The sequence below is a fragment of the Trypanosoma cruzi genome, genomic scaffold, assembly GCF_000209065.1.
Source record: "Trypanosoma cruzi strain CL Brener 1047053516539 genomic scaffold, whole genome shotgun sequence".
NCBI classification, from domain to species: Eukaryota; Euglenozoa; class Kinetoplastea; order Trypanosomatida; family Trypanosomatidae; genus Trypanosoma; species Trypanosoma cruzi.
Window position 1 is genome coordinate 52,756 of NW_001849474.1, and position 25,611 is coordinate 78,366.

The 25,611-nt window shown below is 51.4% G+C and overlaps 4 protein-coding genes, 1 non-coding gene and 2 pseudogenes across 5 annotated transcripts, besides 12 other annotated features; 4 read left to right on the forward strand and 3 right to left on the reverse strand.

The window, feature by feature from the left end:
* Nucleotides 1-10,434, reverse strand: Tc00.1047053509941.70 (annotated as a pseudogene).
* Nucleotides 1-14,676: part of a sequence feature (areas not merged during assembly with more than two copies in the genome that could not be assigned to a particular haplotype) that runs on past the window's edge.
* Nucleotides 5,455-5,492: a microsatellite.
* Tc00.1047053509941.78 lies at nucleotides 10,981-11,046 on the reverse strand. Its single transcript, XR_008255629.1, has one exon. It is a non-coding gene; the product is annotated as a C/D small nucleolar RNA (snoRNA), TB8C3C3, 3' partial (small nucleolar RNA).
* Nucleotides 12,173-13,672, reverse strand: Tc00.1047053509941.85 (annotated as a pseudogene).
* Nucleotides 14,396-14,415: a microsatellite.
* Nucleotides 14,677-15,571: a sequence feature (heterozygous, Esmeraldo-like haplotype).
* Nucleotides 15,426-15,446: a sequence feature (AT_rich).
* Nucleotides 15,546-17,627, forward strand: Tc00.1047053509941.100 (2,4-dienoyl-coa reductase FADH1, putative; the record flags this gene model as incomplete). Its single annotated transcript, XM_809720.1, has 1 exon — nucleotides 15,546-17,627. One exon carries the CDS (start codon nucleotides 15,546-15,548, stop codon nucleotides 17,625-17,627), a length of 2,082 nt encoding a protein of 693 aa, XP_814813.1.
* Nucleotides 15,572-18,923: a sequence feature (haploid, Esmeraldo-like haplotype).
* Nucleotides 17,694-17,738: a microsatellite.
* Nucleotides 17,829-17,910: a microsatellite.
* Nucleotides 17,937-17,982: a microsatellite.
* Tc00.1047053509941.110 (condensin subunit 1, putative) lies at nucleotides 18,090-21,833 on the forward strand (the record flags this gene model as incomplete). Its single annotated transcript, XM_809721.1, has 1 exon — nucleotides 18,090-21,833. One exon carries the CDS (start codon nucleotides 18,090-18,092, stop codon nucleotides 21,831-21,833), a length of 3,744 nt encoding a protein of 1,247 aa, XP_814814.1.
* Nucleotides 18,924-25,611: a sequence feature (heterozygous, non-Esmeraldo-like haplotype).
* Tc00.1047053509941.120 (protein kinase, putative) lies at nucleotides 22,467-23,621 on the forward strand (the record flags this gene model as incomplete). The annotated part of the gene is made up of 1 exon (XM_809722.1): nucleotides 22,467-23,621. One exon carries the CDS (start codon nucleotides 22,467-22,469, stop codon nucleotides 23,619-23,621), a length of 1,155 nt encoding a protein of 384 aa, XP_814815.1.
* Nucleotides 23,819-23,849: a microsatellite.
* Nucleotides 24,396-25,091, forward strand: Tc00.1047053509941.140 (hypothetical protein, conserved; the record flags this gene model as incomplete). The annotated part of the gene is made up of 1 exon (XM_809723.1): nucleotides 24,396-25,091. One exon carries the CDS (start codon nucleotides 24,396-24,398, stop codon nucleotides 25,089-25,091), a length of 696 nt encoding a protein of 231 aa, XP_814816.1.
* Nucleotides 25,286-25,394: a sequence feature (T-rich).

Here is a 25,611-nt window from a genome sequence, read left to right on the forward strand (position 1 = left end):
TCACAGGAGGACGTGGTCAACTTTGCCGCTCGCACTCGATGCACACTCGAACAGGCTCAGGGCGTCTAAGCGAATGTCACCAGCCATAGGCTGCAAAAACGGTGCGGGTGGTCGGTACGACGACGCAGCGGTGGTGCCTGAGGCGTACGACAATGACGTCATGTCGTGGAGCTTCTGCGTCTCTTCGTCGCCATCCTCGTCATCGCGCAGCAGCGCCTCCAGCCCGCCACGCCGCGGCTCGCGCAGCTCCTGCCAGTGGCGGTCCTCCACGTACCACACAACGACGCTGTATACAGTCGCCAAAAGCGGCACAGTCGTCAGCAGCAGCACGATAGCCGCGTACGCCCTCGCACCGCCGTCGCTCGGCGCAAGGTGGTTGGCCGCGCCGACCACGCACAGCGCCGCAAGGAGCACAAAGCTCGCCGTGTGCATCACCGTCAGGAAGGCCGAGCGCATCATGTTCGTGAAGGCAACCACGCCCGCACCCGCAAGCAGCACAGCCGCCATGCAGAAGTACTGGACGTGGCAGCCTCCCACGGGCGGGTGCACAGCCGCAATCAGGCCCACCACGCACAGCACCGACAGCTGGAACACGCACCAGTACACGTGGCTGCCCCTCATGTTCGTCAGCATGCCGCCGTACATCCGCTGCTGCGCCGCGGGGTGCCAATACCCGACGGGGTACAGCAGTCGCTCGTGCAGCGGCTTCCCCGAAAACTGCCAGTACCTCGTGAAGCTCGCGCCCACGTGGCGGGCAATCAAGTAGCACACGCCAGCAGGAAACGCCACACCGTACATCACGCCAACGACACCAATCACGCGGTGCCACACGCGGGCACCGGGCATCGCCAGTGAAAGAACGGAGCCAAAGAAGATGCCGAGATGCATCGCGTGCGCCACGACGTACGTCAGGCTCGGGAAGCGCATCGCCGCCCACGCAGTCGCCGCGTCCACGCCGCGCCACCGCTGGAAGGCCGCCGTCACACCGCAGTGCACGCACCCGAACACAGCGGCGAGCAGCGCGTTGCCCACCACCATCCACAGCGGGTCAAGGGCAGCGAACACCGACAGGAAGTACGGCAGCGCAACGGTGCTCGCACGCTCCTGCGCCAAGGCGCATGGCATCCTCGCAAACACGCCGAGCGCCTGCATCTCCAGGACGGAGCCCAGCCCGCCGGTCACCACCACGGCAACAGCCGCCGCACCCGCAACAACGCCGGTGATCGCCGAGAGGGCGCTGGCAGCGGCGGGCAGCGTGGCGGACCTGATCGTGAAGGACCCAAGCAGCACACCCTTGCAGCCGCCAGACACCGCCGCAGCGTCGCAGCGAATGACTATCGTCTCGTCGGCAGCAATGAAGTAACCGCGGTGCACAGGCACAGCCAGCTCCAGGACGGTGGACGGATTCGTCGCGTCGCGCACCCACGTCGCGTTGCGCAGCATCGCTCCCCACGGACCGCCAAACCCAAGCGGCTGCGCCGTCGACACCGGCACAAAGCTCAGGTGCGTGCCGAGCTGCGGGTCGCGTGCCCACCGAAACGGCGGCGGCAGCACCACCATCAGCCGCGTCGGGACGGCGCTCCCACCGCCGCGGATGTCATTCTGCGTCAGGCTGCCACTAGCCGCCGTCGTCGTCACGGCAAGCGTCGGGCACGCCACGTCGCTCCACCACAGCGTGCTGCTCACCGACGCCGTCGGGGTCCGCGTGGGCGGCAGCGCCACCGTCTCCGTCACCTGCAGGGTCTCCGTCGGACTGTAGCGCGTTGCGCTTAGGCTCGGCGTCGAAATTGGTGTCGGGCTGCGCGTCTCCGTCAGCGTCGCCGTGTGGCCCAGCAGTGGCTTGGAGGGCGTGCGGTTGCACCCGTCCACGTGCGGCAGGTACACCGGCAGGCAGTCGCGCCCGTACCCGCCCTCAGCACAGCGGCAGCCGCACGAAGCCGACATCGCCCTCGTCGCAGCAGCAAAGCAGCGCACGTCGGCGTCGCACACGCCACACGCCACGAGGCGGAATTCCCCGATGATGCCGGCGGACCTGTACTCCATCGGCTGCAGTGTGTTCCCGTTGAGCGTCAGGCACCCCACAACGAACCGTCGGCCGGCGCCCCCAAGCACAACGGTGCCGTCCATCACGACGGGCCCGCTGCCAGCGTTCCCGTGGAGTGTCAGCGTGCTCTGCACGAGGTCCGCACTGCGCGGGTACGGCGGCACCGACAGAAGTCTGCCGCGGATGCTGTTGCCGCGCACCGACAGCCACGACCCGGACGCAAACGACGCCGACCCCCGCAGCTCCAGCAGCGCGCCATCGGTCAGCGCACCGGCGTTGTCGTTCACCACGACGGCGGACGCGTTGGCCTCCACACCGCTGTCGAACACCAACCCATGCGCGGCGTACACCTGGCTCCCCGACACGCGCAGCACAGCGCCCCCAGACGCAACAACGCGCGCACTCGCGTACAACGCATATTCGCCACCGAGCACAGCCGCGTCCAGCGCGACACCGCCACCGACAAGCTCCAGCACAGCGCCGTCCACCACCACCGTCCGCCCACCAGTCATCACGGTCACGAGGGCCACGCCGGACACAACCAGCACGGACCGCACAAGCCGCAGGCCAGACAGCACCAGCACCGGTGCGTACGGCGAGGACTGCAAGCCGGGAAGATACACAAGCGGCGTCGGCCTCGTGGCAACCAGCAGGGTGTCCGTCACCGTCAGCACAGACCCCGCGGGGAACGTGCCGGTCAGCACAAGCGCACCGTTCAGCGCCTCCACATCGCACACCGACAGCTCCACCGGCCCGCCCTCGTCGCTCCCCGCCGTCCCCGCACCGCGCAACGCTCCTCCGCCCATCACGTACAACACGGCACCGTTCAGCAGCGACACGTTCTGCACAACAATCCGCACGCCGTCCCGCGCCATCCACGGCACGTAGAGCACAGGACTCACGCCGTCCAGCACAACGTGGCGCAGCGTCACCTCGCCCGCGCCGGCAGGCACAACGAACACCGACTGCACCGTCACGCTCTCGCGGACAAACACTCTCGACGCAGTGCCCACAGCGGGCGGCAGCGCGGGAGCGCCCACAGGCACGCACGCCTCGTCGTGCCCACCGCTGCCGCACGCGCACACGCACACACCGTTCGTCATGCTCGCAGACGCCGTCCCGGGCGCGTAGCACTGCGTGTCCCTGTCGCAGTCGTCGCACCCAGCAACGTCGATGCTCCCGGCGTCGCCAAAACCAGCAGCAGCGTACTCCTCCGCCGTCGACAGGACACGGCCACCAGCGTCGTTGCACGCCACCCTCACATGCGCCCCAGCCAAAAGCGACAGGCTCAGCGACAGCATCCGCGGCAGCAGCGCTCGGTTGCGCAAAAAGCTCAGCGTGCTCCCAGCAGCGGTCACGGTGCCAGCGGCGTGGAGCATCTCCCTCGAGACGCCGTCGTGCACGTTGCCCTTCGCCAGCAGCATCGACCCGCCATCCAGACTCACCGTCGAATAAAACGCCACCGCGTAGTCCTCCGGCGACGAAAATTCGCTCCGCACAAGCGCCACAGCGGAGCCCGACACGCTCACAGCCCCACGCACAGACACCGCGTGCTTGCACAGCAGGAAGTCGCTGTCAACAAACGCCACCACGGAGCCGCCGCTGGCCGCGACACCGCCCTCCACCGACACGCACAGCCCCAGCGCCGTCTGCACCGACAGCCCGTCCAAGTACAGCGCACCACGTGACTGCAGCGCCATGCCGCCAACAACCAACACGCCAACAGCGTCGTCGAACACCGCCGCCACCTGCGTGCGCGCAATGGTCAGCACGCTCCCCGTCAGATTCACGTTGTGCACCACAAGGCACGCGGACGCATCGCCAAGGTCGTAGGCGCCGCGGTACGCAACACGCTTCTCTGCAATCAGCACCGAGTCCACCACAGTGATGCGCGAGCCCGGCGGGTAGCGGTTCGCCACCACCACGCCGCCGCCGGAGCGCGACTCAAGACCGCTGATCAACACATCGGCACGCTGGCCAGCAGGCGGGTCGGACAGCCACCCAACAACGTACAGGCTCGCTCCGCCCACAAGCGTGCAGTTCACCAGCGTCACGTTGCGCACGCTCCCCGACATCAAGCCCACGTCCACCACGACGTCCGCCGCAAAGGTCACACACACGTAGCACACCACCGACGTCCCGAAAACGGCGTTCACCTCCACACCCACACTCACGTCGCGCACGCACGAGTCGGCGCCGTCGGTGCTCGGTGGCTCGGGAACAGCAACGGGCAGGCACGCATCGCCGTAGCCGCCCTCAGCGCACCTGCAGGCGCAGCCATCACTCGAAACCGTCGTCGTGTACGCGGGGAAGCACGACGCTGCGAGGGTGCATGGATCACTGCAGCTCAAAATGGTGACATCGTACACGGACGGGATGATGTATTCCACACCCTCCTCGCCGTTCACTGTGTTGCACGCAGCCACAATCGCTCCGTTTGTGATATCGCGGGACGCCGTAGATACCCGCAGATCTGTTGGCTTGTCAGTGCTACACATGAATCGGTTGCCAGACACAGACACCGTGGAGTCGCGGAGATTCACTTTGGGATAAAGAAAAGCAAACGCTTCCGATGGGGACATGTGGCAGAGATTGCCGCTCAGCTGCAACCAGGAGTTGTAGTAGATGTAGGAAGAAAAGCCTGGGAAAAACACAACCGAGCTTCCCTGCATGTCGTTGCCCTGAAACACAACCGCTGACCGAGACTCCACACGTAATGCCAAAATTAGTAATAAAAAGTACCTCACGGGCCTCGTCACAAGATTGCCTCGGATCACCACGGCAGAGTTGTTCAGTACACTCAGCGATGAGGATTGGGCAGAACCCTCAAGATTAATCAGTGTACTGTCACTGCCAACCATATGAAACGTGTTGCCCATCACAGCAAACACGGAGCGCCACGACACCCTCAGCGAAGATCTGACGACGTAGATGGCGCTTGATGATGCCGTCACGCTCTGAAACACATTGCCACTGAGCACCACCGCAGAGTCGTTGCTGATCGCCAGTCCATTCATCGCAACGCACGACGGCCTCATAACTCCCAAACCCGACCGAGGGATCAGCCTCGTGACCGTAAAGCGGTTCCTGCTGATCGTGATGTTCGTGCGCGGTGGAAACCCACCCTCCGGGACGAGCAGCGCGTCACGGAACGTGTTTTCGGTGACGACGATGTTCAGCGCCCCCACAGCGGCGTACGCGTTGCCCAACAGCAACAGCACGGCGCCGTCCCTCCACGTGCATCCATCGAACGTGACGTTCGCCACGTCGCCCTTCATCCCCCCAATCAGCACCGTCAGGATCATGCCGCGCCCGCTGAACGTCACGTTGCGGTAGCACAGCCACGACAGCCCACCGCCCACAGCCTGCGCAACCTCGGGGTACGCCATGTCGCTGATGCACCCACCAACCGGCGGCGGTGGCGGTGTGCGTGGCGGCGGCGGCGGTGTGCGTGATGGCGGGCCAGCAGGCACAGGCGCCGGGACACACACATCGCCGTGCCCTCCAGCAGCGCACTGGCACTTGCAGTCGCTGACCGCCGTCGTCAGCGGAGCAAAGCAGTCGCCGTCCTTCGTGCATTCCCCGCACGCAGCAACCGTCGTCACGTTGAAGATGCTGTTCAGCTCCAGTTCTGCCGCCGTCGTCACCTCCCGTCCCGCGACCGTCAGGCACCCAGCAAAGAACCGGTAGCCGGCGTCGGCCTGAGATAGCAGAGGTCTCGACAACCCCGTCGAGCCCATCTTGCAGCCCTTCAGCGTCACCACACTGCTGTTGTCAATACTCACAAAAGCGGACTCAGTGTCGTAGAGCATCGCACCCACTCCCACGTCGTTGTCGCGCCAGTCCAGCCAGCTTGACTGCCGGAAGATAAAAACGTTTAGTGAATAGATGGCGTAGGACACAGAACCGCTGTTCCCCACCACGCGCAGCACGCTGTGTTCCGACAATTTAAAGTCTAGACACTGATACAGGAAGCTTCTCCCGGAGGACATCGTGTTTTTGAGCAGCGCAAAAACAGAGTGATCACTCACAATGAGCATAGGCACGTGAAACAGGTATGCATAATCGTCAAAGCTGCAGTACCGCGCGTACAGCGAGCTGCCACGCTCCAGCATCAGCGTCCCCGTGGAGTGCAAACCGAACGCGCCATACTTCGTTGCATGCGCATTGACGTTGCTAACCAAAAGCGAGGACGCACTCAACGCAACGTCGTGCAGCATTACTACGCTCAGAATTTTATTCACTGTGTGCGGCGAATGGACCTCAGAAGACTGCACCGCGTCAACCTCCGTGACGGCAATGTCGCAGTGCTGCGGGAGGGCAAGTGCAAACACAACAACGGAGGACCGCATCACCGTCCGGCTCACGCGAATCAGGACGCCGGCTGACTTAGCCGCCTCAACATCTCCAACAACCTGCAGTGCGGCACCGCCACTGAATGTGCACCCAGTGAGCGTGATGTTGATGGGGAGATGCAGCGGCATACTGTTGAGAGAGAATGTCAACACAGCACCCACGCCGCTGAACGTCACGCCCACGTAGCAGTGGTGCGTCTTCCACATGTTCAGCGCGAGGCTCGTCAGCGTCTGGTTCACCACGCAGCTCGTGTCGCCGTCAACGGCTCTCTCCGGCAAGGGCGGCACAACCGTGTCGGGCACCTCGAAGGGAAGACACGACGCGCCATGCCATCCGTTCTTGCAGCTGCACGAGCACGAGCTGCGGTCCACCAACTCCGTCCCGGGCATGTAGCACGCCGCGTCGTCATTGCATGTGCCACACCTGAAAATCACCACCTCCTCCGGAAACACACCGTCGTACAACGACACCTCCTCAGCGCCCTGCAGGTTGCACCCAACGACAAACTTCGCGGGTGGCTTCATAACCATGCTCGGCAGTGCCAGATCAACAAAGGAATAAATGTCGTCCACCTGACGGTTGTGTGCAAGCACCACAGTGGTGCCGCCGCCCGACAGCTGAATTTTGTGCCAAGAATAAGGCATACATAATACTGAGGCTGCATCCACGCTGTTGCCCTCCACACGCCACTGCGCTCCACCCTCGAGAGTCAACGAGCAGTCCAAGTACAACAGCCTGCTATTCCCGACCCTCGTGCTGCCAACAAAGGTGCAGTCCGCCACTCTGAGCAGCCCCATGGAGCTCACGGTGGCCCACGAAAACAGTTCAATGCCAATGGCCGCTCTCACCGTGTTGTTCTCAATGTCAATGTAGCCGCCGTTCCTCACGTCAACAGCGTGAAAATAAACGGCTGATCCCATACGGTGTTTATTATCTATTGTCCTCAACGCATTTCCCTTCAAAATGATCCTGCTACCATCAACAACAACACTAAAAAAATTAAGTGAGTAACCATTCCCCTCGATGTAGTTGTCAAGCAGCAGCAGCATTGAGGTCGCACCGAGAAAAAACCTCAAAAACAAGATGGCGTGATCCGACGTCGTCACAATTGCACTGCCCGCTACCAGTATCTGGGAGCTAGCACCAAAATCACCCTCAAACTCCAACGCTCCAGAATCCAATACCGAGGATGTCACGTTCACGTGCACACGCGCACCAATACCCCTGACCGACAGGCCCATGAGGACGCACTGCAGCAGCGTGATGTTGAGTGTCTTTTGTGGTGCGTCGAAGCTCCACAGGTCCAGCGCAATCGCGGCAGTGAAGGTCACGTTGACGAAGCACAGACCACGCACACCGGGATCAGGATCGTCCACGGAGCTGATGATGCCACCGTGCACGCAGCAGACCTCCGTGTCGTCCGCATCGGGGAGCGGAAGCCGTCCTAGGCCGTCCGGAACCGCAGCTGGCAGACACGTGTCACCGTAGCCGCCAGCAGCGCACACACACTCACAGCCGCTGATGCTGCTCGTCCTCGCAGCAAAGCACACGGCGTCCACGGTGCACGCACCACAGTCCAACGCTGTCACGGGTGCTCCAATATTGAGGTCGACTCGGTAATCCGTCACAGGAGAGCCCCTTAGCTCGTTGCACATGCCGTAGATGATCGGGCGCTGGTCGGATGGTGGTGACCAGTTGCTTGTCATATGCGCAATGGTCGACGAGTACGAGCCGTACGTGAAGTTGTTGTGAAGTATCGACCACACACTCCGATCGCGGAACGCAACGCCGTTCTCCTTGACCACGTACACAACGTGGGCGGTGCGGAACTCGTTGTCGCGGTGCACCAGCCAGCTGCCGCCACTCACAGTCAGCCTGTTTGCCATGAGCATGGCGAAGCCAAGACGGAACGTGCTGGACACAATCTGCAGCACGCTGCCGCCAACCACCGCAACGTCCTTGAAAACAAAAGCACCTTCGTAGTATTCGATGCTCGACGCACTCCACGAGCTGTTCTGTATGGAGAACACGGAGCCGCCGCTGACACGCAGGTCCGACGCAAGAGCGTACATCACGTGCGACCGCGAAATAACGACGCAGTTGTCCATGTAGAAGACGCTGGACAGGTTGGCGCAAAGGCCGCGCTCCACGAGAATCGCAGCGCACGATTCCCCGCCACACACCACCGTCGACCGCGTCATGACAAACCGCGTCGACAGCAGACGGACGCCGTCCAGGACAAGCGCGGGCCGTACCGGGATTTCTCGTGTCCACGGGTCGTCGGCACGTACTGCGACCCGCCAACCGTCGCGCGCAGCGTTGAGTTCGCCAGCAGCACACTCGAGTGCAGCGGCATCGCGCCATGCAGCACAATCGTGCCCTCCAGCGACGTCACGTTCGTCATGTTGACGAGGGCGTGCGGCACCAGGCGCGCCGTGCTCTCGCTGAGGCCACCAATCCGCAGCTGCGCGCCACCCGCAAGCATGCAGTGGCGCAGCGTCACGTTCAGCGCGTCAGCAAACGCATCCATCAAGCGCAGGTCCACCGCCGCAGTGATCGGCCCACTGAACACCACCGAGTCAAAGCACGCCGTTGCCCGCCCACCGCCAACCGTCACCGACTCCGTCAGCGTCACGCCACTCACGCAGTCCTCCACACCACCACCACCGCCGCCGGACCTCGCAACAGGCACGTCGAACGGCAGGCACGCCTCGCCCACGCCGCCGGCACGGCAGCTGCACACGCAGTCGGAGAACGACGCCGTCAGCGCATCAAAGCACGCCAGCGCGGCCGCACAGCCGTCGCACGGCACCACGCTCACGGAGGGCAGGCCGGCCAAGCGGTAGTCGCCACTGCTCCGCAGCACCCGGCCGCCGGCACGGTTGCACTGCACCGACACGGCACCGCTCGTGATCGTCGGCCCGGAAACAAGCGTCGTGCCGGTGGCAGCGCAGTGCACAATCGACACGGCGCCGCCGCTCAGCGTCACCCCCGACAGCGATGCCACAGACGACGCCTCGCCCACCGCCCACACGTCGCGCAGCTCCACCCACCCGCCGACACCGATCGTCCCACCGTCGCAGCGCACCAGCGAGGACGCAGCAGACCCCTCGACGCGCACGAAGCGCAGCACCGAATCAACCACCGCGAGGCGCTCTCCAAGCACAAGGCCGCCGCCGCTGCTCACAACCGACACGTTCGTCACGGAGAACACCGAGTGGCTCCGCAGACTGAGACGCGAAGAGGACGCCACATGCATCGCGGACGCGGTCGGACCGCCCGACGCCTCCAGCGACACGCCGTCAAGCACCACCGCGCTCGACAGCAGGTCCACGTCGCCGCCAACGTGCACCGCCGACCCGCCCGCCTGCGACGACCTCAGCACAGTGTTGCTCACACGCAGCTGCGTCTGCAAAAGCGACGTCGCGTACAGCACAAGCGGCGCCGCCACCGCGTCCGTCAGACCGCTCAGCTGGGAGTAGCGCATCGGCCCCGCCGTCACAATCGTCGAGTCACGGACCGTCACGTTCGTGTGTGCCGGCAGGTTGTCCACAAACACAAGCGAGCAGTAGCCGCCGGACAGCCCGCTCATGCTCACCTCCAGGCTCCGGTCACTCGCCGGCTCGCCGCTGTAGCCCCGCACGTAGAGCTGCGCACCGCCGTCGCACACGCAGTTCCTCAGTTCGATGCGCAGCGCGCCGGGAAGCATCGCCGGCACGTCGAACACCACAGCCACGCCGTTCGTGATGGACACGCCGTCCATCAGCACCGCGTCTACGGCGCGGCCAACCGTGATGGCTCTGTCCACCGTGCCGCCCCGCAGTCGCAACACCACAGCATGCACCGCGGGCATCCACACAGCAGCAGCAACCAGCGCCAACGCAACGAGCAGCGCCGCACGCACAGCCGCAATGGCACTGTGCCGCACACGGTGCCGGCTGTGCGGACACGCACCCACCGCACCCCACATCCACCGTCCCAAACACGTACCAATAGAGCTGTTGTGGCGTGTCGCACTCGCCCCGTCGACCATAACTCCTACCTAGCAAATCCCTTCCTACAGTTGGCAAATCCAACAACAATATTCCGATAGATCGTTATCACACTACTAAACCTAATACTGCAAGTAACTCCTAACACCTTGAAACGATAGCTGTGCTGGTCAGGCAAAAGTATCTTTAACTGCACGCTCAGAAAAAGAATAAGAGGCGGCAACAACAACAGTAACCAGACACAGTGGTACGCAAAAACATCCGGTCATACACAATCCCCGTCACAGTACAGCCACCGAGGCAAAGTCGCGCTGACGCAATCAAGTCAGTGGCACCATCGCCCTCCCACCACCCACATAACCCCACACAACCACCATGCAAAGTGGCGGAATGTCGGCAAAAAGCAACATGACCACTGGCACCGCTCCTTTTACCGAATGGCTCCATCACATGGCAATCCCGATGCCGTGCACGACACACAAGAGCCGAGGCAGACCACGTGGCAGCGTTACGACCGCCAGCCATCAAGCGCGTACAAAAGGTGTTGGCGTTGGTGGTGCGTAAGTGGAGTGGAGAGCTCGCCGGCCCCCAGCAGTCAAAGCGTCGTTTCTCGCTCATGTGGGTCGGCATTGCACAACAAGCAGCGGCACCATGAGCACACGGCATTGCACAAAGAAGGGAACAAAGAAGTACGGTGACGGCAATCAAACACGGGGGAAAAAGGGTCCACGTCGATTGTGCGACCTGTTGACTCATAGACGACCGGTTTGTAATCACGCCACTGCCCTGCAATTCGTCAGTCAGCAGTGGAGTGTAAGGATTAAGAGAGGGGACAGAGACGCAGTGCGGTCCTCATCCATCTCTGCTAACTGTGACACCGGTGACGTCATCTCGTCAGGTCACCTGCAGCAAAGACCGTCGTCGTCAGCGGCGGTCAGCGCCTTCCCTCCCCCACTGGGGCGCAACCCCACCAACGCAGTCGCTCGCCCACTCCCCCACCAACTCAACGGAGGAGCGGCTGCCACACGCAACTGCCAGCACCGAGTGCGAGAGGAGCAACCAACTGCACTGCAACATGTACGCCGTGTGTGTACCAACAAATACAAAAAAAAAAAAGCAAAGCATCTGAGGGCACACACAACCAAACAAGAGTGCCAGACAAAAAGAACAAACACGATGAATGTTGAAACACAACACTGCACGGCTGCCCACGCCGTGGCGAGCCGCGGGACATATGCTAAAAAGTAAAATAAAATAAAGTTAAATACGTCTTCCATTATGCATTCACTCAACGAAAAACTGCACGCTGGTGCGTGGCCTCCAAATCGGTGCGTTTGTTTCGCCTGAAGATAAATACGATACACTCGTTACAGTCGTTTAAATCCCCGGTGCCCACACATTATTTATATTCCACTGGGACACTCGGCGTGGTTCCGTGTCCCCATTCCATTGTCTCTTTTATTAGCCGGCGCCATCGGCGTGGCACACAGTGCCGGGAGCGTCTCTGGTCACTAAAAAAAGAGAAAAAGCATTGAGTAAATCCCGTAATTGTCGGAGGAACACAACACAAAAGAAAGAATAAAAAAAAAAACTCCGCGGTGTAGTCCCCGGAGGAAGAGCATGCTTCCACATGGAGAAAAAGCCCTGCACAGCAAGAAGGGCGCAAAGTAAAATAAAATGGTTAAAACAAAGTGTCCACAAAAAGTGGTAATTATTTAAAAGAGTGAGTGGCCAGACGCATGTGTTCCCGCTGGAGGCAGGAAGTCCTCACTGCAGTTTCTCAGTAAAGGGCCACAATGCCGCACAGCAGCATCCGAGAGATGCCCCCACGCATGGAGCCGTCACTGTTACCTTTTTTGGCGTCGCTCTTCTTGACCATTTTTAGTTCACCGACACTCAGTGGGCGGTTGTACAGAAAGACGCTCGTCACTGTCACATTGTTGTTGATGTCTCCCTCGCATCCCAAAAAGTAGAAGTGTGCGATTTCATGTCCCAGCGTCTCAGGTGTTGGCAACGTCGCAGAGCTCCCCACGATCTCACCATCCACGTACACGGAGCCCTTGTTGCCGTCCGGCAGCATGAGCGCCACCTGGTGTTCTTTCCCCAGCTCCCAAGTGGTGCTCGATGCTGTTTTCTTCCCATCAAACACTGTCACCCACTTTTTATTCATGCCGTACGACAGTCCAATGATCTTCGCGCCCTGACCGTCCCCCAGACCCACACCCAGCAGAAAAGTGCTCTCCTTCGGAACCCGGTGGACGGTCACCGTTGCCAAAAGAATAAAGTTGTAGTTTGCAAAGTGGTAAAATTGCTTCTGCCCTGGTTTGCCAACGGACCATTTTCCTCCTGATCCAGAACGTTTAAACCACAAATCATCATTCGTGTTTCTCGATTTCCCATGAACTTTTGTATCCCCTTGAAGTTAGTCATCTTTCCGCTGACCTGCAGTAAGGGTACCAGACTAATATCCAACCCTAACGTTCGTGGGTACGTAAATAATGCAAACCCCTTGAGGTGATAAAGCCTTCGCCGCAGTTAAAAAACTACACTTCTGGGAAACACGGTTGTCCACATCCTTACAAGTTTTTTTTTTACGGATCTCACCACGCAGCCAAAAAGAATAACAAGTGTAATAAAAGAACTGCAGGATGTATCACCGCCGTTCTCGTAAAAAGTAAACAAAGTCCCGTCTTTTTTCAACAGAAGAATGACTGTGGCTGTCTTGTCAATTTCAGATATCGTTCAAGGGTCAAAGATGTAATTACTGAAGTTAGGGAGCCACAATTTAAGCGGCCACCCTTTATTCTCGCTTTATGTACCATGTTGCGCCAAGTGTTTTAGGAAGCATCACTTTATTCTTTATAATACTCACAGTAATAGCGTTACCTCCAATTCCAAAACCAATTCTCTCCCGTTTTTGCCGCACACGCGTAAGGGTGTTCCAAGAGCCTCTGTCCATGCCTTCCCGTCATCTCGTCCTCCGTAAACTCTGCGATTTCCGAGATGGCAAAGAGATAAAATGGGCATCTTCGCATCTTCCCAATCCACAATGGCGACATCTCTGCCGCCCTCAGCACTCGCTCGATAGTGGGGTCTCGACGCTATTTTGTCATCCTCCGAATAAATTAAGCTGGATATTGCAAGCCCATTCGCGTTTATAGTTTGGAAAAAAAAACACAAATCATCCCTCTTTCGTCACAACTGCGCTGTTCTCAAAAGGAAAAGACAACTTCAAAAATTTGCCTCCAACCATATGCGTAGTATTGAAAATTGGTTTCATGGTAATTAACTGCAAGCCTGTTTTTGGGTTCGCTACCTTAATAATATTCAAAAGGCAAACAAGTAAGTGCGTAATCTTACCCTATATTTTTCGTCATGGCATACCAGAATCGCAAGCACCTCAAAGGTAAATTGTACGGCAGCTCATGATACATCTGTCTCAGCACCGTCCACATCGGAGGATGCCAATGATTACTTGTGCTTTTTTCTTTCTCCCCTGCCGTATATACAAAACCTTGACACCGAAATGGTTTTGTTTCCGTTTCCGACCCCTCTCATTGAGCAGCAGCAGTGGTCACAATAATTCCTTTTATCCCAAAAGGAAAAGGCAGACAGAAGAGATGAGTACAAGCAGTTCCGGAATTCGCACTCATCCATGATTCAATAGACTGTTTTCAAAGAGTCTTGCTGGATCCGTCGCCGCATTTGCGTCAAATGTGAGTTCACTGGTGTGGTATATCAACAAGCGAAATAGAGCAAAATAAAAATATCGCTTCATTCGTTACCTTGTTATTTTCCTCTGCCCGCGCTAATGTCTTTTCATTGGGCTCTTGTGCATGAATGATATCCCCTAAAAGTAAGCACTCTCAATTCTATTTGTTGTTGCGATTGGTGACTGCTCTCGGTGTTGCAAAAACGCCCCGTAATAATTACGGCTTTCCTTAATTACAAGTTTTTAAAAAGTTTAAAAATAAACATGGAAAAAAAGCGTCAATACTTTGCAATATATATATATATATATATTGAATACACCCAAAATTCACGCCAACTCACACGATACAAAATCGTTCCAAAAACACCGCTCCAGCGTATTGTGATCAGACGCATAAACACGCGCAGATAAACTGGCGGGGAAAAAAGGGGTGGAATATAATAAGATTCAACCGCTCAACAAAACAAAAACTAACAAAAGAACAAAAAACAAACATGGCATGAAGCGGTGTGTCCTGAAGTAGAAAAAAATAACCAGCAAAAAAATGATATGGCTTTTAGGCCTTTTGTGCTCCGTTCCTAAAAACAAAAGCAATTTGTCAAAATCGCCCTTAGCCTATGCTTAAAGAAGAAAGGCATAATAAATAATTTGTTTTATTGTTAATATCTTTTAATTTCGTTTTTGGAAGCCGCCGTGTTTACCAGCGGGGAAAAGAACTCTTTACAAAGAATATGTGACCACCCAAATAACGCAATTATATATACATATAATTCCTTGCAACCTTTCTCCCGGGCTCTCCGGGAAAATAAAAGCGATCGCCCATGCACTGACGCCTGGTGGAAAAGGAAAAAAGACACGGCTACCGCCGGCGACGGCCGTAAGAAACGACAATGCCGAATCGAAAAAAAGAAAAAAAACACGCCCAGGAAGGGGCAGGGCGCCGTCACGACCCGGATCTCGATTCCTCCTGCCCCTTCTGACCGCCCGAGGTTTCGGGGTGCCGGCAATGTCCGGGCGGCGTCGGTCGCGCCGTTTTTTTTTTTTTTTTTCGTGTGCGTGTGTGTTTTCTTTGTCCGGTTCTCTTGGCGTATGTTGGTGAAATGTGGTGTTTTTATTTGGAGGGCGTCCGCTTTTTTTGACATTTTTCCGTAACTTCTCCGGCGTAATTTTGGATATCGGTGACAATATTGTTTTGTGAAACTCCGCTTGGTCATTCATAAGGCTGTGTTTTTTTTATGGGCGTCGAATTCTCCTTTATTTTTTGCAGTTGTTTTGTTTTGTTTTGTGTTATGGTTTGCAATTTTGCGAAACAGCATGACCCTTTTTAAAAAAATTTTAATATCAATTGCAAATTTCTACCCTATGATTTGGTTTTTGGCACCTTTTTTTTTTTTTTTTACTGCTTTTAAAGGATAGATATTCAAAAAAGTAAGCAGGGAGGATGTCCTTAATGTATGAAAAAATGTTCTCGCCCCTATCTCTGGGGTTTACAACTTTGCGCAATCGTATAGTTATGGGAAGTATGCACACCGGATTGGAGGATTTAAAGAAAGACAGGATCGAGAGGATGTGTGATTTTTATGGTGAAAGGGCCAAAGGGGGATGTGCGTTGATTGTTACAGGTGGTTTCTCCCCTAACTTTGAGGGAAAACTGAATCCTTTTGCGCCTTGTATATCTTCTAAATCTCATGCTTTGGAATATAAGCCTGTTGCCGATGCCGTCCATAGAGAAGGGGGAAAGATTGTAATGCAAATACTGCATGCTGGACGATATGCTTACAGTCCATTGTGCGTGGCTCCTTCTGGTATACCCAGTCCTATTTGGCCTTTTAAAGGATATCACCTTCGTCCAATCGCTTTACCAAAGGTTTGGATAAATAAAACTATCAAGGATTTTGCGAGGGCGGCTGCTCTTGTAAAAGAGGCCGGTTTTGATGGTGTAGAAATTATGGCTTCTGAAGGATATTTGCTAAATGAATTTATTGTAAAGCATACAAACAAACGGACGGATGAATATGGGGGTTCATACGAAAATAGAATGCGTTTCCCACTTGAGGTCTTGCGAGGTGTTCGGAATGCAGTGGGAAAGGAATTTATTATTATATTTCGTCTCTCAATGTTGGATTTGATCCCAAATGGGTCAACGCATGAAGAAGTTTGCAAATTAGCTGAAGAAGTTGCAAATTCAGGTGCCGATATTATTAACACCGGAATTGGTTGGCATGAAGCACGGGTTCCTACTATCGCAACTTCTGTTCCTCGAGCTGGTTTTACATGGGTTACGGCAGCTTGCCGAAAATATCTGAGAAGTAAAGGGATTTCCATTCCTTTTATGACTGCTAATCGGGTGAACCACCCAGATGTGATTGAGCGAGTTTTAAGTAAAGATGCTGATCTTGTTGCCATGGCCCGTCCTTTTTTGAGTGATCCTTTTTTTGTTAAAAAAACCGAGGAAGGGAATGTGCATAACATCAATATTTGTATTGCATGCAATCAGGCTTGTTTGGACCATATTTTTAAAGGCCAAATTTCATCTTGTCTTGTCAATCCAACAGCGTGTCATGAAAAAGAACGTGCTGTTATTCCTACCAAGCAGAAGAAACGGATTGCAGTTATCGGTGGAGGACCGAGTGGCGCTTCTTGTGCTTTGGTTTTGGCACAACGAGGACATGAAGTAACAATTTATGAGAAGGAGGATTGTTTGGGTGGCCAGTTTAATCTTGCAAAAAAAATTCCAGGTAAGGCGGAATACGAGAGTAGCATTAGATACTGGACTCATTCCTTGACTACATTAAATAATGTAAAGCTTCATCTAAAAACAGAAGTGGATGCTTCATTATTGAATAAGACTGCTTATGACGAAGTTATAGTAGCAACTGGTTGTCTTCCAAAGCCCATTAAAAACTCTGTCATAAAAGGTGTGGAAGGTCTGAAAAATGTTTTTTCGTATGTTGACGTGCTTTCCGGTAAGGCTCATGTGGGTGATCGAGTTGCAATAATTGGCGGTGGTGGTATTGGTTTTGATGTTGCTTACTTTCTTGTTGAAAATCATGATTTGCTAGGATGTACGGGATACCAAAAGGAAAATCTCGAACAGTTTGCGAAACGTTGGGGTATTGATCTTGAAATTGCTAGCCCAGGTGGGTTAAGGAAACCGAATATTGGTCAGTCAGCTCGTGCTGTTACGATGTTACAACGAAGCACAGGTAAAATGGGACGACGTTTGGGAGCCACAACAGGCTGGATTCATCGTCTGGAGCTTCGTTCCCATAATGTAAAACAAATAATTGGTGTTACTTATGATTCTTTTGATGGAAAAACTTTGTCTTACAGTATTGGTGATAAAAAGCATAATTTAGATGTAGATTCAATTGTTTTTTGCCATGGTCAGCAATCTGATCAACGGCTTCTCAGTGGTTTGCAAAACGTGAAATATCATTTAATAGGCGGGTGTTTCGAGGCTGCAGAATTGGACGCGAAGCGAGCTATATTGCAGGGCCACGAATTGGCCTTGAAGATATGACAATTTTGTTTGCTTATGAATGATGTTTTATTTGTCTTTTGTTAAGATCCATTTTCTTTTTGTTATTTTATTTATTTATTTATTTATATTTTTTATTTTATATTTATATATATTGCTTGATGTTATAAGGAACGGTTATGGTGGTGTTTGTAAGATTTATTTATATTAACGGATTTATAATATACCATATAGTCATTACCCTATTATTATTATTATTATTATTATTATTATTATTATTATTATTATTATTATTATTATTATTATTATTATTATTATTATTATTTTAAACTATTTTGGATTTGTGCACACTTGTTTATTTATTTATTTATTTATTTTGTATTTATCTTTGTATTTACCCCAATTTTCTTCTTATTTTATTTATTTATTCACTCTTTATCATAGTAAGCATTTCTTTCAAAAAACACAGTAAAGCTGATAAAAAATTAAAAAAGAAGAGCAAAGATGACGGACGTGCTTGAGTTTTTTGTTCCTATACACGCCCGCGATTTGGAGGATCTAGAAAAAACTGGAATAAATCAATACCATATTAGTGAGCCATGCGAATTTGATATTCATCCGAGACAACAATTAGATGACTTGACGAGGATTTTTGATTGTCTTCATAGGGAAAAATCCCCCACATCACTTTTTTCAAAACCAGAAATATTCACAGCCCTATTTTCATATATTAAGGCCATTGAGAGTCCAGAGACTAACCAAACTGTTACTAAACACGCCAGACACAAGATTTGTCATGAAGTTTCTGAACGCCTGAAAAAGCTATTACAAATTTGTCTAACTTATTTAAAAAAAAAAACTGATGGTGGTGTTAGTGACGCACTGCTGATTTGTTTACGCTCGACTGTAAAAATGTATGTCTTCATTCTTTGTAATATACTGTTGTCTTCAGTGCCAATGCCTGAGGAAGACGAAAACTTGTCTTACTCTTCTCAGCGGAGTACAAGAAGGCGAAAACGGACCAGAAGTGAGCAGGATACAGGCATTGGTGAAGATTGCAGTGGTGTGGATCAAGATGGTCGTGAGCTTGCGCTTACCGCTTTGATTGATGTCTGTTCACCGGATTTATTTACTTTATGGGGAGGTAAAATTGAAGAAACCATGCTAAATCTGATACTTCGTATGGTGCTTCATATGATAACTCAAAAATCCAATGTTCAGAATGACGCTCAGTCTGTTTCAGGTGCACTTGCAGTTCTTTTACTCAGGGTTTGTGACCACATTATGGCCCATGGATCAGTTGAACCACGTGATTTTATTATGCCAATGATAGAACTGGCCTTAAAAACGGAGTTTGCATCTCAGTTCCTTACTCGTTTTGTTTCAGAAGCTGAAAGTGGGGATATTTCAAATGATTCTACCACTAATATTGTTACCGTACTAGTTGAAGGAATGGCCGTTGCTGCACTTCATGACGTTTCCGGAGATGCTGGAGCCGCAAAAAATATGGCATTGTTTTTTAGCGAGGTTGCAAAGCGATGTGTAAGTATCACTGTTCGGATGGCCGATGTGATTGTCCAAACCATTCATAGTGAAAATTATGAGATACGCAAATCCGTGATAACCTGTATAACAGAGATGGTTATTCAAAGGTATACGGGACCAATGCGTAGTACAGATGATGAAGAAGAAACCAAGGATAAATATCTTAGTGAAATATTATTCCGCATAATGGATTGTAATCCATTTGTTCGTAACCACACCATCCATATGTGGGGACGACTCGTAGAAGCTCGAGCAATTCCAAAACGTTTTCATCTTGCTGTAACAAATGCAATTCTTGGACGATTAGAAGATCGAAATCATCTTGTCAGAGATTCTGCACTTCAGGTTATTGCTTGTATTTTGCGTAAAAACTGGTTTGGACAAGTTTTAAACTCCTGTTTGGTTCGTGACAAACTGGAAGAATCTCGAATAACAGCAGCAAGGATGTTTGATTCTGATGATATATTTCGAAAGGGATTGGATAAATTGAGAAGTAAATGCCGACCTGTTGAAGTTGAAACAAATGGTTTTTTTTGTGAATCTGAAGAAAACGCAACAGCGTCTTTTCAATTATCAGACGAGCAGAGTTCCATGATAAATAGGCTGATTTTTTACGAAAAAGCACTTGAATTTGCTGAATTAATAAAGAAGGCTTTGTGCCACGCTACCATGTTACTAGATAGTCGCACAGAACGTGATGCCATAGAGGCTATCAAACTTATTGTCGCGTGCAATGAATATCACATTGAAGGTTCAGAAAAGGCATTTCTCAGAGTTCTAGTTATGATATTTGAAGGGGAAATTAAAATACAATGCGCTGTACGTGATGCCTTTGTGGAGGTTGTGTTTACTGCATTTGCGAAAACATCAGCCTCATCTTTGATGCGAAATATGGCCAGTGCCCACAAGTTGATTGGTTTTTTGCGTGGGGCCACGGAAGGTGATGTCAGTGCTGTTGATCGTATTTTTGACCTGATGAAATGCAATCCCTCCTTCTCACGGCTGCTATCGGGTCAATTTATGGATGCCGTGTGGAGTATTGCAGAAGGATCAATGGATCATGATGTTTCACCTACTGATAGACGCACAGCTATGCGGCTTTTTAGCCTTTTATGCAAACATGATTGGCGAGAACTTTGTGCAAGAAAAGAGAGTATTGTAGAGTTTTTGCGTTCAGATGCCATAAAAGATAATGTTCTTCTTGCGTATTGTTTAAAGAGCTTAGAGAGTGAATATCAAAATCCACATTACCAACCGATACCTGTGAGGGTTGAACCACGTGAGCATGTTATATTGGAACAACTTGTGATTCACCTTTGTCGACGCACATCGAAAATTTCTTCTTGGCTAATGCTTGCGGATGCTGCAGTGAATGCCATTCATAGTCTATGCGAATCACCTGCTTTAGTATACACTTACGTCTTGGATTACATCGTTCGCCGAATTGAAACAGAACCAAATAGTTTGACGCAGCTATTTTTCTTATTGGGGCGAACGGCAATTAAACAACTTGTCGCCGTAGATTCTGCGGAAAGACAACAACTAAAGAGACTTGATGCAGAAGTGATGTCCCAGAAGCCACTAAATGATATAAACAGTAATAGCAACGCGGATGTTATGCACAAAGAACTTGGAATAGGGTCTCATGAATACAAGAGACATGCTATTCAGGAGTTGGCTCAAAGACGGAAGAATGCCATTATGTCAGAGGGATCAGTATGGTATCGATACTCCAAGTATGTTGTTGCAGCTTGCCGGGAAAAATCCGAACATTTTGGGGAAAAAGCCTTGGAGAGAGTATGTGCCGTTATGGCTCTTTCTGAACTTATGGTTATAAGCGAAACTTTTTGTGAACAGAACCTGAATCTACTTTTTGCTATTGTCTCTGAAAAACGCGAGTCCTGGGTGGTCAAGACGAACGCGGTGATCGCCTTGGGTGATTTGGCTTGCGTGCATCCAAACCTGCTTGCTCCGTACCTGAAGGTGCCAACGACTGGATTTTTTAGACTTCTCAACGATGATGATTTGAGAGTTCGTGCAGTGACGATTCAGGTTTGCTCTCACCTCGTTCTTGGAGAGATGCTTCGAATCAGGGACCATTTGTATACCATTGTGAAGCTTGTCGCAGATCCCGATGAAACGATTGCGAACAATGCTATAGCATTTGTTCAGAACTTGGCCATGAAGGAAAAGGAAAAAACAGGTAATTTGATTCCTCCACTTGTTGCACAACTGAGCCAATCTATACCTCCTGATCGATTTCAATTGGCTATGCGATCCCTGCTTGAACGCGTAGAGGGGGATAAACCGACGGAGTCCCTCATTGAGCGATTGTGTCTGCGCTTTGAGCCTTACTCTGAGCGCAGTAAAAGAAAGCTTCAAATGGCGCGTAATTTAGCCTTTTGCCTTCATGAACTTACCTATTCCACAGAGCGATCTATTAAGAAAATAACCTCCGAGGCATGCTATCAGCAGTACAAGCAGTGGCTACGTGATGAAGTTGTTTTGGACTACTTCAAGAATATAGCAGGAAAGGCCAAACGAGTTGGGCAACGCGTTGGGAATGAGCGTCGTGACAAGGCTGCAATTGAAGAGTGGGAGTTACGAATGCAAGCGGACTCTTGTTCTTTGGAGGCTGGCTACGAGGAAACGCGTTCTGTCGCTTCAGATGGAGAGAGAGAAGAAACTGAAACAGTACCATGAAGCAGTGGAGATTGTTGTGCAGGTAGCAAAAACGCACCGGGAAGGAGACATTGAGAATGGAAAAAAAACGATCCTTTTGGAGCGTCAGAATCACTTAATGTAGACCCGCACGTACACAGGTACGTGCGTGCAGAATAGAAAAGATTTATTTATTTATTTTCTCTCTTTTGGGGTGGGATGGGTGTTGTTGATATGCCGACACAAACAATTAGAGGGTTGATATAGTTTTTCTTGTCTCAGAGCAAGCAGAGAAACGAGAGAAATAGACATTTTTTTTATTGAAAACTTTGAGCAAATCTTGACTGTTTTCCATGCTCCATCATTATTGTTTTTATCAATGAATGTTTCGCAATATTTGAAAAGTTTCTTAACGAAACCCCAGAAGTGGATAGAGTCGCCTACTCAAAATTTTGTTTTGTCTTGCATGTCTTCCCGCTTCTCTCTTTATCACCCATTGTGCTATTTTGTTTGCCGTGAGCAGCTTGAGTTGTTGAGCCTATAGCCCTATTGTTGTTTATTCCTCCCCCACATCTCTTTTTCTCTTTTATCTGCAGTAGATTTTTAAGAAGGTGGCACCTGTTCTTTGTTTCTGTTCCGTTTTGCTGCCGCCTCCTCGATTTGTCTGATCCAACCATGACGACCACACGAATGTCGCCGGATGACTTTGAATTTGAGAAAACATTAGGTACAGGGGCCTTTAGTAAGGTTTTGGTTGCGCGTTACATCCCGAATGGTATGCGATATGCTGTCAAACTTATTTCAAAGCGAAAAATCCTCACCGCTCCTTCGGATGAGGAAAGGAATCGTATGGCTGAAGTGGCGCGAAGGGAAACTCGCATGCTTCTTATGTGCAAACACCCAAATATAGTTCGTTTTCTTGCCTCGATGCAGACACCGGATGATCTCATGTACGTGACCGAATTGTGCGACGGAGGAGAGCTTCTCCACGCCATTACATCGCGCCAAAAGCTACCACTTGACGCCGCACGTTATGTTTTAGCGGAACTTTTTTCTTCTGTCTGGTACCTGCACTATGCACCTAAGCAAAGCCTTCCGATTGTTCCTAATGCACCTTTGAAGCCAATTACCATTTTACATCGTGATATTAAACCAGAAAATATAATGCTTACAAGCAGCAAGCATATTAAGCTTATTGATTTTGGCACAGCAGTGGTGTGTCAATCTGCTGATGAACGTCCAGAGGGTGAACAATCTAGTAAAGGTCGTGCCCAGACGTTTTGCGGTACGACGCATTATATGTCGCCTGAGCTTTTACAAGACAATTATACCTGTACTGCCTCTGACTACTGGGCATGCGGCTGCGTATTATATCATATGTTGGTGGGAAGACGTCCCTTTGATGAGCCAACAGAATATCTTCTCATAAAAAGTATACTTGAAAAGGAGCCTCACTACCCTGAAGACTTGGATAGCGATGCGAAAGATCTGATATCAAAGCTTCTGATAAAAAATCCCGTTCAACGTCCTGGCATGGAGGAAGTAAAAAGGCACCCATTCTTTGAAAATGTTGATTTTGAGAATCTTACAACGAAGGATTTGTCAAGTTTTTGGATTCGCAAGGTCGATTGGGTGGATGACTCAACGGTTAGCTCATGCAAGGGATGTGATAGATTATTTGGCTTTTGGAGACGACGGCATCACTGTCGGAATTGTGGGAACGTTTTCTGCAACTCCTGTTCGTCTAACAACTGCGTGATACCAGAGTCATCATATACAGACCCTGAGCGAGTCTGTGACGCCTGCTTTAATGAGGTTGAGAATGCCTGAATTATGAAAAACAGCGAGTGTTACCCAGCACCTTCTTTTGGAACCATTTGGACAGAACGGGCGGTCGGATGGGCTAAGAAAGATGATATATTGCATTTTTGGTCCCCGCTGTTTCTTTACTGGGAACTTGACTTGCTTCCGACGATACCGCACGTTGGAAGGTAGCAGGGTGTGAGTTCTTTGTCCATCCCATTACCAACAACAATAATAATAATAATAATAATAATACTGCAATTGCCCTCTGCACAGGGGAGTCCGGCGGTTGTGGGGCGCGAAAGGATGCCAATTTGTGATATTGCGGCATGCCCGGTTATCGCAGCAGGTGTGTTTTGCATCTGTTTGTTGATGGGCGTATTGAGTGTTGTCTGAATCCCCTCCGAGTTGTGGGGGATGTCGGGTGCATTGAACCAACTTGTGGTCTTCTTTGTGTTTTGTCTCTTTGTAGGAATAGGAGGGGAGCTGGGCCTCATTCAGGTGAATATTCGCGTTGTTGTTATGTGTCCTCTGTTGTTATTTTCTGTGTTTTCCACCCCTTGTCTTTTAAAGCTTTCTCCCATTCTTATTTGCTGTATTTGTGGGCCCATTTATAAAAGATTTATATATGGCCGTTTCCCTTTTTGAATATGTAAATTTGCATGCATGCATGTCCTGTGCTTATATACTATTGTTGCTATCCTTTCCCCTTCCTTCTCTTTAACTTTTTGCGTTTGTGTTATTATTTTTTACATCGTTGTGCGCACCTGATTTGTTTGCAATGAATAAGTTGCCGTCCACATGACAAAAATAACAAAGGGGGAAAGAACATATCAAGAGAAGTCATTAAATCGCCTCCAATGGTTGATTCAGCGCAGCAAGGTGGGCTTTAAAGGAAATCCATGCCCCTTTGAGCCTACGAAGACTCAGAAATCAGTGGCGTTGGCGAAAAAAAGAGCGGCGGATCAACTCGCAGGGGATACCGAATTTTTGCCCTTTTGTCGTGGCGTTCCTTCACTTTCTGAAGACGCAAGCCCTACGGAGCACCTGCGTGGGGTAGATAACTCAAGATTTGAAAGACGGGTTGACTTACAAGAACTCAATTATCATTACCAGCGGATGGATAAGTCTATTGGCAGACCTGAAATTGAGTCTGCACTTTGCTGGGATTTGAAAGGAAAAGCCGCAGATGTGCAGGCGGCACGAAAGTCATGCCCTACTCACTCTGATGTTTCTCCACATGCCTTGGAGAAAAAACGCGTTGCGAAAGGGTTTAGCAACCCGTACCTTGCCACCCTCTCACGTGCAGAGCGGGCTGCTATATTTAGAGCAGATATCTTAGCTCATCCCAAATTCACCAGACAAAGTCGGGAATATCGGGCCGGCGATGCGTGGTATAGTGGAACTCAGCTCGAGGGACCGTTGCATGTGAAGGCAAGTAAGCCTTCGGTGCCTTCTACCCGGAACTGCCTCCGTATGCGTGCTGGATGGAATTGAGCGCAAGAAGGAATGGTAATGGAGAAAAAACCTAGGGTGAGTAATAGAATAGATATTGTGTCATTTGTTCTTCGGATTCCTTTTTTTTTTTCTTGTTTTGTTGTTGTTGCTAAATTTTATTTTATTGCTCTTTTCCCCCTCTTGGAGCAGTCAACTGCCTTCATCTGATTCTTGATGTCATTGTTGAACCGCACTCACTTTTATTTTTTCTCTACCGTGTTTGTTTGTTTGTTTTTCTTTGATTATGATTATTATTATTTTTTTCTTCTTCTTCTTTTTTATGTGTTTTTTGTCATTGCTTTTTCCTTTTCATGCAAAAAGATGGTGGAATACGAAACATGGAAAGCCACGCAGATACCGGAAAGATTCGACTGCTTGTCCGAAGGGACGGAGTGTCGGGGCCAATGCAAACGTACAAAATAAGTGATCTTGCGGAAGCCATGAGTGCGGTACAATCACTTCCATTTGTCCCCAAGTCCCACATGGAACTTATCATTCCATCTATGGCGGAATTGTACGA